General features: G+C 33.5%; 1 protein-coding gene across 2 annotated transcripts in view; it reads left to right on the top strand.

The window, feature by feature from the left end:
- Positions 1 to 14,769, top strand: part of LOC145259145 (uncharacterized) — a 455,191-nt gene that overhangs the window by 424,611 nt on the left and 15,811 nt on the right. For both annotated transcript variants that reach the window (XM_080116846.1, XM_080116847.1), the window contains one exon: positions 1,733 to 2,276. In XM_080116846.1, coding sequence (XP_079972972.1) covers positions 1,733 to 2,276 — 544 coding nt within the window. The remainder of the gene's footprint in view (positions 1 to 1,732; positions 2,277 to 14,769) is intronic.

A 14,769-nucleotide genomic window follows, 5' to 3' on the forward strand; every position in this document is an offset into this window, starting at 1 on the left:
ACATTGCTCATTGAATTTTACTCCGTATTCCACCTTTCGAAACTTATTTTCTTCTTTATTTTATTTCTTTCATTTCCCCTTTCCTTCACAATTCTTTTCTGTCTCCATCCATTTCAGTTTCTTTTTTCCTCATTGCATAACTCACTATCTTCATTTCTAACTTCTTCCTTCTTTCTCGCTTCATTTCCCATATTTCCTTTTTCTTATTCCATCTTATACTAAATTCTCCTTCCTTTCTTTGTTTTTTGTTTTTTATTTTCTTCTTTCATTGTATTTTTTACCCCAACTTTCCGTCTCATCTGTTCTTATATTTCCTTCTTAAGTTTCATACTTCCTTTTTTCTTTTCTTCTTTCTCCCTTTGCTTCCTCCACTCCTTCCTCTTTTATTTCCTATCTGTTTCCGTCTTCCTTGAAACATTTTCTTGCCTTACAACATACATTTCTCCTTTTCCTCGTTTTATATTTCTCTGTACATTTTTGACTTCCTCCCTCTCTTTCTACCTTCAGTTTTTACTTTCTGTCTGCCTTATTTTATTTTCCTTTTTACTTTTCTGTGATACTTAGTGTCATTACTCTGTTCATTGTTTGCTTTGCAATTTCTTGGTGCTTCACACAATTTCACTCTTTTACAAGACAGCACTGCTGCTAGTATTTGGTGTTCCCAGCTATTTCAGATTCCACCAAATTCTTCACTGTTTTCATACCAAATTTACATTGTACTGAAAACAATACGCTTTGAAGCGACACGTTTCGTTTAAACTCTCATACAACACAAATCTATTACTCAACACTCATCTTGAACTGTAGTAAACAAAAATGTAAAACAAATACTTTTGACCGTATTGATCTCTTTTATAACATTCTGAATCAACAATGATTTTGAAATTCATTATAATTAAATAAAACCCAGGCTTCTATGACAATTCAAATTTCGAGATAAAGTAATAATTTAAGAAAATACTGTTTCAATAAACACTAGTTTTATTAGACTAATTTACAATTTGTCAACATTTTTTCAATGTCTAAAACGTGTTACCCGTTGTATCTCACACGTACTACTACTATTTATTTCACTCTTATTTGACAATTCATAAACTGTGGTATGGTGAAGGTGCTGTCACATATAACTAAGGTTGTAAGTCACCTGACATGTGACACAATGGAGTGTGTAAATATCTCAAGTGGGTCATCTGTAAAACGTTGAATATTGAATGCACCGGCAAATACTAGAAATATCAGAAATAACTCACACGCCATGCAATACGACTCTGCAATTCCTATGCTCATTTAAAGAATTTCCAAACTGCATGGGAAATATACCCGGTGAACCAATTGCAAAATGGATCTAAACAAGGATGCTTAAAATTCTAAAATGATCTCTCGGCTGGAGTCCCTAAAATAGCGGGTGAATGTCTGGCATCCTGTAGGATGTCCCATGTTCAGCAAAAACAAAAAGCTAACGACATTGAAACTTAGACATTCTACTTGAAAACTGTGGCATAATATCTGTATTCTTATAGATAATATCAAAGTAAATAGATTATTATTTTGCTATCTACTTTCATTGCGTGCTTACGGTGTGTTCGAACACATTGTGTAAATTAGATAAGATAAATAAATGAGAAATGGTATTAAACATGAATTTTATTTACCAAAAACAAACCTATTGCTATCGTTATTTTGTATAGTTATCGAAATTTCAATTAATTGTTTTCTTATTTGTTTTTTACAGATCTCAACAGTATTTTATCGAGACAGAGAGAGGTGACCAATGTCGATACTCAGAGAGTGTGTCTAGTGCTCACCCTGGTCGAAGCGGTAGCACAGAAAGTCTTCCTAACGACAGAAACCTCGCTTTAACGACATCTACCTGGATTAGCTGCGACGGTGCTACCAGCAGTAGCGAGAGTTTTATTCCAAAGCCTAATAATTCAAACGACTGTGTCGGGTCGCCTGCTGACAGCGGTCGAACCGCCGGTGTCAGCACTAACGAAGAGCTTGAATCATCAAACAGAAACAGTGCCTGTTTACCCCAAAGACTAAGTAGTTTTTTCGCTTATTGTATCAGAAGCCGTAGTCGACGGAGGAATTTGAACGGTGGTGCAAGCAGAAGCCGCACCTCCTCCTATTGTCAATCCAAGATGATACGAATTCTGGTGCCGTTACTTCTCTTATTTGGTATCAGTATTAGTTATTCGATGCTGCCGAACGGATCTGTAGGAAATCGGGAGAAACTGATGCAATCCAACACGACGATACATACGAATTTTAAAATGGTAAGTATTTTGTTTTGATTTGATTTTAAACTTTGCAAAAAGATCATTACCGTATTAAAAGTTCCTACTAAATCGTATGTCAAGTAGTCTCCATAAAATGGCCTTTACATCACTCAGTCGCTAGGTTTATTAGTCAGTCTGTGTAACAGTATGATGGTATCCGGTTATCTGGTCTGGTGTTATCGGATCAGGCTGTCTAAAGATACTAGCTTCCCGAAGTACAATGCACCAAACATTGATGTTATTTTTCCTCCCCCTTCGCAAAACTTATGTTCTGTAAAGTAAAAAAAAAAAAACTAAAATGTTTATTTATAAAACAATCAAGCAAAACACCATGAATAAGTATTTGCAGATTTAAATAACTTGAAGTACAAAAATTCTGGGATTCGACATAAAATAACTAAAAAAAGGGTTGATATATCGTTAACAAAACAACCAAACCAAACACCATGAATAAATATTTGAAGATATAAAGAACTTGAAGTATAAAAACTTTTTTTAAAAAACATTACTGGGTCCGGAATTAAATAATTCGAAAATAGTTCATATATCGTTAAACAAAACAACCAAACTAGTTATCTGGAAAACAGTTACTTATCACGTTGATAACCTGTATTGTTGGTTAACGACTTGCAGCAGTAATTCATTTTCTCTGCCTCAATTGTTTGTCAGTTTTTAATTGCCGTTTTATCTGCTTAGGTACACATGTTTCGGTTACCGAATCATATAAACGATCCAGTAACTTCATCAGACTTTACAGAAAACATATATATATATATATATATATATATATATATATATATATATATATATATAAATTGAGTTTCTTCAGCTATAATCGAAACCGAAACCAAAACTTATTCTTGATAAAATTATTTATAAAAAAATAGATTACTGGAGTGCCATCAGCTATAATCAAAACCGAGACCAAAAACATATGAAGAATACTTGGTAAAATTATTTTTTACAAAAAATGGAAGTTCATAACAATTAAACAACTCGGATGTAAGCGTGACACAATAAATCAATATTAGGTTAGTGCAAATATAGTGTTATTTTTTGTCGTATATGTATATATATATATCTGATAAAAGACATTATTTTTGCACCAACCTAAATACACACACACATACTATCGTATTAATATCTAGATAGCAACAATAATAATCACGATAATAATAATATAAACAAAGCTCTCATCATTAAGGAACCAAGAGCAGAAGAAATTAAAAACAGAAATAGACAAGCTTAACAAGCTCCTTCAACACATAACAACAGACAAAATAATTAACCTAAATAATTTGATCTACGCAGGCGCCAAGATGGTAAGTGTGAAGTTCAAAACAGAAAAACGCCCAGAGAATAATGGGCCGATAAAACCTGACTGGAAATGAACCCAGAACCTCCAATCAAAAAAAAAACCATAAAAAAGAAGCAAAAACGATAAAAAGGGAGAAAGTAACATGGAGAAGATTGAAAATTGCAAATGTGTCCAGCAGGGAGAGGCTAAACAAGAAACACAAAGATCTGAAACACAAAATAGCAGCAAAGGAAGGGAGATTGGGACGATATAGATACAAATCTGAAGAGTGTAAGCAAAACAGGACATTTAAAAACAATGAAAGCTAATTCTACCAAAACGTGAACGGAGGAAAAACAAAAACGGGGCAACCAAACCCAACAGAGTAAGAACGACAGGAACACAACAAAAAGACACGAAAGAAGACAAAAATCGAGGAAGGAACAGTGAATGAAAATAGTAAGGAAACCACAAAGAAAATCATTGGAAAAATGGCAAACTGGAGAGAACCAGGACACGGCGGGATACATACATACTGGTTCCAAAAATTTACAACTACATGAAAGACTAGCTCAAAATATGAGAAGATGTATATAGGAAACAAATGTGCCAGATTGAATGACAAAAGGCAGAACCACACTGATACAGAAGGACACAGATAAAGGAACTGCCCCCAGCAACTATGGGCCTATCACGTGCTTATTCACTTTGTGGGAAATACTGACAGCACAACTGAGGGAACAAATCTACCACTTCCTGAATAATCATGGATTTCTCCCAGAGGAACAGAAAGGATGTCAGAAAGGAAAAAGAGGAACACATGATCTGCTATACATAGATCAAAAGATCCTGAAGGAGGTAAAAAGAAGGAGAAAGAATTTAGCCATGGCATGGATCGACTACAAAAAGGTATACGACTGGATCCCGCAAACATGGATAATAGAATGCTTAAAAATGTATAAAATACCAAGCAGGATCATCAACGCAATAGAAAATGCAATGAGAACATGGAGACTGGAATTGACAGCTGATGGACAACCCATAACAGAAATTAACATACAACGAGGCATCTTCCAACTAGACTCACTATCACCATTACTGTTCACCATAGCTATGATACCCCTGAACAATATACTGGGAAAGTGCCAAGCTGAATACAAGTTCTCTAATACAGAGGAAAAAAAATGAACCACCTAGTGTACATGGACGGCCTGAAACTTTTTGCAAGGACCGATAAGGAACTAGAGACACTAATAAACACTACCAGAATCTTCAACCAGGATATCCAAATGGAGTTTGATATTGAAAAGTGTGCACTATTAGTTATAAGAAAGGGAAAAATGGAAACAACAGAAGGCATGGAACTACCCAACCAAATGGAGATGAAGGTCCTAGGGGAACAAGACACCTATAAATACTTGGGAGTTCAGGAAGCAGACACCACCAAAGCCCCAGAAGTGAAAGAGACAATTGGAAAGGAATAACTCAGGAGAGCAAAAAAAAAAACTTCTAGAAACAAAATTGTATCGTAGAAACCTAATAAAAAGTATAAACACATTGGTAGTATCATTAGTAAGATACCCAGGACCGTTCATAGGGTGCACCAAAGAAGAACTGAGACAGCTCGATCAAGAGACAAGGAAACTCATGACCATGCACAATGCACTATACCCAAAGGAAGATGTTAACCGACTCTACGTGAGAGGGAAAGAAGGCGGGAGATGACTAATTTGTATAGAAGACTGTGTGCGTAACACAAAAAAAAAACGTAGAAAAATAACGCAAAAAACGGAAAGGATAATCATGGCAACGAGAGACACTGAAAAAAAAATCGATAAAACAGAAAAGAGATAAAGGATAAGACGAGAAAAGAAAAATGGGAAGAAAAACAACTGCATGGCAGATTCAATAGGATGACAAAAGATGAAAATAACGAAAACACCTGTACATGGATGTAGAAAGGACACATAGGCCGAGAAACTGAATCACTAATAAACGCAGCACAAGATAACTCAATAAGAACCAACCACATCAAAGCAAAGATCGACAGAACACAAGAAAATAGCAAATACAAACTGTGTACAAAGAGACGAAACGATAAACCATATAGTAATGAATGCAGCAAACTGGCCCAAAAGGAATACAAGGACAGACACAACCAAGTGGGAAGAGCAGTACACTGGGAATTATGCAAACTGCTTCTTCAACACACAGACAAATGGTACAAACATAAGCCGACAACAGTACTTGAAAACGAGAATCACAAAATCCTATAGGACATGGACATGCAAACTGATAAACCCATCCAAGCAAGAAGACCGGATGTCGTAATAATTAACAAGAAAGAAAAATCCTGTCAAATCGCAGACTTTGCGGTTCCAGCCGACCATGGGGTGAATATCAAATAAAAGGAGAAATGGAACAAATACACAGTTAGCCAGAGAGCTGAAAGAGATATGAGAGATGAAGAAAATCAAAATAATACCTTTAATAGTAGGAGCACTAGGAACAATCCCGAAAAATCTCAAAAAAAGGATGGGAGGAATTGGAATCAAAGGAATGACTGGAAAAATACAACGAACAACAATAATGAAAACAGGTGGAATATTAAGGAAAATCCTTGAGTGTGGAAACTAACACACATGAGCAACAAGTGAGGACAAGACAAACTGCTGCAAAGGCAAAACATGAAACGCCACATGGAACATAGAACACTGAAGCCGCATATCTATAAGTTCTTTAACCCCACCCTATCCCCACCCATTACCACATTACTGCCCCCACCCTCAAAAAGAAATACAGTCAAGTAGTCAAGGAAGAAGGACAGACCGAGGAGAGAGCACTGACCAGATCACCGCTCGATAAGAACAAAGAACCTTGGAGAAGCTTATTGCCACTCAAATTCCAGTGAAGACCGATGGCCGCTGCCAACGAGAAATCAATGGCAAGTAGCTGTTGCGATAATGCAAATTTATTTTCAAATGTTATCGAAAGAGGGGGAGAATATTGGAAAACCTTGGGAGACATGTTGTCACTCAGCTTCCGAGGAACACTACATGCTGGCTTCAAGGAGAGATCTTTGAAGACCTGTGTGAAAGCTCGTTGTGAGCGAAAATAATAAACGAAAATAATAATAATAGCAATAACAATAATAATAATAATAATAATATTAATAATAATAAGAAGAAGACGAAGAAGAAGAAAACTGAAACCGCAAAATTATGAATGACTTTTTTTAAATTTTTTACTAACATCTACTGTAAACGTTATTAAATAAGGAACAGTGCAATTTCAATTGTGTTTGAACAATCTCGTTATTAATTTATTTTTTCATGGCACAATACATGTACATATAAATCCCCTTACCCATTCTCTATGGAGAATGAGAACAACTATCCAAAACCAGATTGCCGAATCAGTGTAAAGAAAAAGATCTGAACTGCCTAATCATCACGTGATGCTGGCGACTTCTTATATATGACGCAACTGCGGGACACGTAGGTTTTACTTGATTTCTTATACAAAATACCACTCTACTTACTTAGATGGAAATTTCCTAATACGAATTTTTACACACTGCCATTTAAACATTAGCACATCAAATAGTCGAGATATGAAAGGCGAGTCTTCGGAGCAGTGTTGCAGTAGTTAATCATGATTACCCACCTTTCACCTATCTGACACTACCCACTCAATTTACCAACCGACACTATCCACTCAATTTACCAACCGACACTATCCACTCAATTTACCAACCGACACTATCCACTCAATTTACCAACCGACACTATCCACTCAATTTACCAACGCCTAAAACGCGTTTGTTCCCTTCCCAATACAGACACATGCTAGTTAATAATTCATACTTAATCCACCACTATACAAACATTAAAAAAAATTAAAAATTTTGAAGCCCTTTACATAAAAAAAACATAAATCCCACAATCAATAATGTTAGTCACATTTTGAAGCGTCTAACATAGTAATCAGCATGAACTAATTCTTAAGCGTTAAGTAATTAACCTTTTGAAATTTGTACACATTCAGCACGTCATCGCGTACGTATGCACTGCAAACAGGCGCTCATTTTTACGTTGTAAATTATTAGCTGTTAAAAAAAATCAACATTAAAGATATAGTTATAACCACACTCGTACTGGTTGATAATTATATGATTAATCAAATTGAAAGAAAGTGAAAGAGGAAATAAAAATGCAATTAGGAAGCCACGAAACATACGTACTCCATTTTGACCGAAATACTAGATAGACTAATCATAAAATAGGGAAAATATTTTTAAGCAAAAACAAACGAATTTAGTTGACTCTCGCAAGAAACTTATTAATGAAATGTTTATTATTTAAAATATTAGTTTCATTATTTCAAATAGCCAATTTTGCCGTGTCACTGACTGTTTTTTCCGGGGCTGCAATTATTAACAAAGCCCTATACCAAGGTTAAGCACAATTTTATTTATAACAAAGACTCATAATAAAACTGGTAAACTTTTATGAATAATCTTTATCTTATTTCTTTTAGCCTGTTTGTTTGTTTGTCTGCCTGTCTGTTCCATTTTATCTCGGAATCATTTGGCTAAAATTTGTATTGACCTTTGTTATGAAAAGGTGCATCGAAGTAAGTATTATAGCATCCGTTCGATGAAGAGTAAAGGATTAACGAGGATTAATTATGTAGTGCGAAAATTACTCATATAAAACCATTAATTTGACATAAAGCACTCATTTTAAATCAACGGGATATAACTTTTACCTGATTTTAACAGTCTGGGAATTCTAGTTTCACGCTAATAATAATTATTAAATTTTGAAAGGCGGAAGGTAAAAAACAATTTCTCTGTAAAAGTTGTCGTTTGTTTTGTTTTTGTTTTTTTGTGGATATGAACACTTATAATGACAAAAAAATAAGTACATATAAGATGGACATTATATATTTTAAGGATGAATCGAAACATTTGCTTGCTCTAATCTTCTATAATAAAAATCTCACCTGTCTGTTTAAATGTATGTATGTTTATATATATGCCTACAACTTTCGAAGGAGGCAACAGAATTTCACGAGATTGATATCGTTTTGAAGCTCGACTCTTCGGACGACAAATATCGCAGAATTGGCCAAAAACATTAATTCCTTCACCCTCAACTGGGCACATTTTTACAGGAAGGGGTCGCATTTTTCGCTAATATTTTCGAAAGCCATCCCCGCTTTTCGACTGACTAGACTTAATTTAAACCTTCGCCACTTCCGGTTTGGCGATAGGGTGGAACGGCAAAGACGTCACTTTGTTTTATCGCGTTCTTTTCCTCCTTCGCGGTACGGGTTTGAGCCTGCCTACTACCACTTTTTTTTTTTTTGCTCAACATACACCATTAAGCACCCGGGCAACGCCGGGCACTCAGGCTAGTGAATAATAAACGATGATTTTTCGGTTAATTCATATAACAAAGTGTATTCCTCATATTCAAAGCGGTTAGCATAATTAAATATACACGCGCGTGCGTGCGTGTGCGTGCGTGCGCGTGCGCGTGCGCGTGCGCGCGCGTGTGCGCGCGCGCGTGTGTCTGTGTGTGTGAGTTAGTGTTCCATGAAAATGTGTGGAAGAGAATTTGTATTTTTTATTTCGCTATTAAACGATAGATTGTTCAGATCTCATTAAAACATTTGGTTACACAGAAACAATGAAACGGCAGACCATAATGTAAAATCATAATGGAAAGTAAGACCATAGAACTAAAGATACCGAATGTCATCAATTCTTCAGTCGACGTTTTAAAACATATCAAAACATTAACTAAAGAATCGGTAACATTCAGTAATTGTAAAATTTCTCGCGTTTTTGTGCCGACTAAATTATCGATGATCAAAGTAATGTGGGGTGTCAATTATATATACATATATATATATATATATATATATATATATATATATATATATATAAAAGTTTAGTGGTTATAGCTAAATTCTGAAAATCAAATTATAGACACTTATTCGAATTAAAAATTTATTGTTCGACAATAGGAATATATAGAAAGGGTTTTTAACCACTAAACTTATATATTGCTCTATTCTTAAATATTTAGCTTCTCCTTTTTGGTTAGGATCACCCTATTATTAGTATTACCTCAAGTAATATCTATCAGGATATTTCACCGGATTTTTAATCTGTGTCTTATCTCGCATATATCTACATATCTATAAAAGTGAAAGTGTCTGTCTGTGTGTGTCTGTGTACATTTCCCTACGCAATAACTCTGTCAATCTTTAGCCTACAGACTTGAAATTTGCTATACAGGGTACTGAGATTTGGGAAAATCGATGTGATTGGTTTTCGGGCAGAAATTTTGCGATTAAGGGGTCAAAGTTTAACCATTTGACTTTTGAGAATTCCTACAATTTTGGGTCTAAACACTTGAAATTATAGATATAGATTCCATAATAGAAGTCAAAGTTAAAACATTGACTTTTTTTTTTGCTCAACATACACTTCAAAACACTCGGGCAACGTCGGCCACCCATGCTAGTATATAAATATATATATATATATATATATATATATATATTGAAAGAGAAGTAGCGCGAAAAATATATGCATATATACAACGATTATCTATTATCACAAGATTATATACATGGTATGTAGGTACACCTATATCTTACTTTCTCTCTCTCTCTCTCTCTCTTACTGTCTCTATCCCCTCTCTTTCTATATATATATATATATATATATATATATATATATATATATATTCACTGATACACGTTTGCTTTATTTATATTCATGTACTAGATAGGTAAGTACGCTATCTATCTCATGTGCGCTCATATCACTTCCAAAAATGGTCAAAAGTAAAGGGAATGTTTAACATTTTAGTCATAAAGTCATAATGAATCAAATTTTAGCAGATAACGAAAGGTCTTCTACTTTGAGACATTTTTTCTGAAGGACCCATACCCACATCAGACATGTTTATACATGTTATAAAACAAATACAGCTTTCTTTATCCGCCTGTTATTTTATTTGAGGTTTTATAAAATAGTTTATTTTAATGTTACTTAAAATATGGTACGCTTATCGAGAACTGGTCGAGTTTTACAAAAATCGACATTTATGAATGGCCTCTTTCTCTTTCAAAAGACACCGGATACCATTTGATTTGTTGCCGAGATTATGATTTTTTAGTAAATGTGTACTCAATCTTCAATCGCATTATTTTTCTCTGGAATGCTATTTTTTTTTTTCAGATTAGTGGTAAAGAAATACATGTTTATTTGCTAATCTACGGAATCAGTTAAACCCGATGTCGTGTTTTTTTTTAATATGGGGATGATCCATCTCTTCCAAAAATATAAACGCTGGATTAAGTAAAAAATTAAAATTGCATCAACCTTCACTGACTGAGGACAGAAAAGATGGCGCATAGTATCAGAACAGATACTATACTTGATACTTGCTCAAAGGCCATTCTAGTGGAAAAGAAAATTGCAAAGTGATCAATACGGAAATTGCAAGACGCAAGCTGCGATAAAATTCGAAGAACTCGTATTATTTCGTTTTGTTTCTGTAATTCTTACTGATTCTTGTGAATTCTGCCTATACTTTTATTTTAACGATAGTCAGGGGGTAGACTTATACATTTAAAGCCATTATACATCCACTTCCAAACTGGCGGCCTCTTGTTTTTCTAAATGGTGAACAGAGTAAAGTACAGAATAGTTAACAATTGAAAAACACATAGAAAAATAGAATAAAAACAAATAATTTATACCAAGCGCAGTAGAATAAAATTCCATACTTGTATACTCTTATATGTGTGGAAATCAATATAGTTTTTATTTCAGAATTCAATAGAAGTATTTTTATTAATAGAAAAACGTCATTCTCTCTTAATTGGTGACGTAAATTCCTCAAAATATACACCTCAAAATATACACCTCAAAATATAAACAATGAAATATGTCTATTTTATTTTTATCTCAACCCTGAAATGCCAAACTCGATGTCTACACACGGCCTTATTCATATATATCACTTAGATTAATCTTGTTCACTGTTCTGATTTCTCGATCTCCCCGAGGGAATTGCGTTACACGAGCAAACAAAAACTGCAATAGAATCTCGGATCCGAAATTAAATAACACTAACAGCCTTTGTACCCCTTCACTGTAACTATTATCAACAAAGCTAGCAGCAAAATTCCATACAAACATTGTGGAGGTCCCCAGATACCGGAAAACTTCCTAATCTAATAAAGTCTTTCTAGACCGCTTGTCTTTGGAATTCCAAAACTGTACTTACATGGAGAAATGTACATTTCATCCGAACAAATATCTTGCTCCTCACTTAGGATCTCTCCTATAAATTTGCCACCGAATCACACTAGTTCTATAATAAGGAATCAGGCCAATTTTCTGACTGCCTGTCTTCATATCTAAAGGCGATCTATTCAACCAATCTTCATAAAAGTTTGAATAGAGATCACAGATTAGAGTATAATAAATAGGGTTATGACAAGAAAATATTCTTATCGTTGTTTTGACTCTCGAGTATATATCCGACACAGTTAGACACATTAATTAATCGAGAGCTACATCATCCTATCTAAAAACATATAAAATATTAACTGATATATACCCGAGAGTTAAAATAATGAAAAGAATATGCTGTTATCATAGCCCAAACAATAAACTATGTTTGATTTTTGTTTGAGTAAAGCAACGTGGCAACCCCCGCAAGTAAAATATCATGCAAATAACGATAGAAAATTCTGGACTATATTTTCTTCAGTGAGAAAGAGGCTGTACTGAGGATAAAAGAATATTTAAAACAAGATTTTGAAGTCAGTTTCATACTCTATGAAGGTTCCAACCTCCCCCCCCCCATGTGCCAACAGTCCTCTATCTTCAGACAAGAATTGTATCAAGAGAATTGTATCAAATACTTTCTTGAGCAGTAGAATGAACCAACAGTTTTTCCAGCGATCTTAGCAACAGATTTGATGTAAAGTTTAGAATGTAGGTATATCCTAGAAGCTTACAAAAGCAACGATTTTCTCTAAGAAGAGGACGATTCATCTCAATTAAAAAATTTAGAAAATTCTGGACGATATTTTCATCAGTGACAAAGAGGCTGAGAATATTTAAAACAAGATTTTGAAGTCAGTTTCATACTCTATGAAGGTTCCCCCCCCCAATGTGCCAACAGTCCTCTATCTTCAGACATTTTTGAAACTTATAAAGAATTGTATCAAGAGAATTGTATCAAATAATTTCTTGAGCAGTAGAATGAACCAACAGTTTTTCCAGCGATCTTAGCAACAGATTTGATGTAAGTCTTTCATTTAAAGTTTAGCATGTAGGTATATCCTAGAAGCTTACAAAAGCAACGATTTTCTCTAAGAAGAGGACGATTCATCTCAATTAAAAAAGTTAGGATCTGAGCGTTGATGGTGAAAAGAGGAAATTATGTTTTAGATATATTAAAAGTAGCCAGTCACTTTTTACCCATTACGAGCCCTGAAAGAGAGAGACATAAAGATATGATCATTGTGAAATTTGCATCTATGCCGAACACATTTGTTTGGCTGAATTAATAGTGACCTTACTAAAGACATACATTTGAAACTTCATTGCTTAATGTATTTGGATAAGTATATTTTATTTTGATCAGAGCATACAATAATATTGATTTCCGATCTTTTTTATAACTGCCGATAGTAATATCAAATCGAAAGTTTACTGTATATGGCCATTATTTAGTAATGTGTCCATTTTTTGGAAGATATATATGCAAGAAATAAAATGTTATTTTGTATAATTTTTATTTAAATTAACATTGTATTTATATTAAATAATACTAAATAATGATATGCAAGTCACATATTGACGATAAAATTTTTATTTATCTCCTACATTATTTGAGTTACACTTATTAAATGGGTTTATTTGTAATAAATGTTTACTGCAGGAAATAAAAAGGACTTCCACACTAAAAATATTCCGAGCAGGTATAATTATATTTGCACAAAAAGAAAATTGAATTATACATTTAACAACATGGACCAATACTAAAGAAAAGAAAATGAATATTCATAATTAAATATTAATATTTTAGGATGGAAGCTATTTTGGTCTAGATTCATTAAATTTAATTGATTTTTTATTCTAAAATATGGTTAAAATATAAATAAATAGAAAATCAGAGAATTTTACTTTATTAGTGTCTAAAAACTATCAATTAAATTGAATGTAAATCTGAACATTTGCAATTTTCAAATGGAAGTTTATACTCATATTATTCCACCTAAAAACTGTTTACGATGAAATATGAAGAATGTTTATTTTCATGAAGGGTTCCCACCACTTTTTACTTTAAACTAAATAAAACTTTATATAACCTACATTTTGAACATTTACGCCCAACATCGATCGTAATGGTCAGCTAATTTGCTTAGAAGTGAATCTTGTATGTACAAATACATAAGGATGTAAACATAACCGACTTTACATACATACATACATACAATAAAGGAAGTTTTAAAAGCCAAAAGCAATGCGAAAAAAAAAAGAGCAAAGAAAAGAAAAACAAACAAATAGACGGGTATGTTTGAGTAGAGAAATGTCTAACTGTTTATTCGTCTATCATTTCTCACCTCAATGTATAATTATTTTATAACCAAGTTGCAGTTATGACCGGTGTATATAAAGTCCGTAAGTGGTATGGAACTTTGATTAATTTCGGGAAAGGTACCTCCCCCTTTTCAAAAAAAAAAAAAAAAAAAAAAAAAAAGTATATTCAAGATAGCGGAAGAGAAGAGGACAGGACCGCAGAAATGTGTGGTTAGTTTAATCGTATGGAGCTGGGGGGTAATTTCATTTTATTTACTTATTTTTTTTGTTATAAACATCGGCTATATATTATTATTATTATTATTATTATAATAATAATAATAATAATAATAATAATAATAATAATAAATTATACAATATTATATATATATATATATAATATTGTATAATTTATTATTGTTGTTGTTGTTGTTGTTGTTGTTGTTGTTGTCGGTTTATGTATGGATATTTACATTATTTTCCGTGTTTTTTTTTTACCGTATTTGTAACTTGCTAACTTGATCTGGTCTATTTCTCCATTACGTCTTCCACAATCAATCTACACTCCT

Source organism: Euprymna scolopes, chromosome 34 (assembly GCF_053919585.1).
Source record: "Euprymna scolopes isolate OS-2025 chromosome 34, ASM5391958v1, whole genome shotgun sequence".
Taxonomy (NCBI): Eukaryota; Metazoa; Mollusca; class Cephalopoda; order Sepiida; family Sepiolidae; genus Euprymna; species Euprymna scolopes.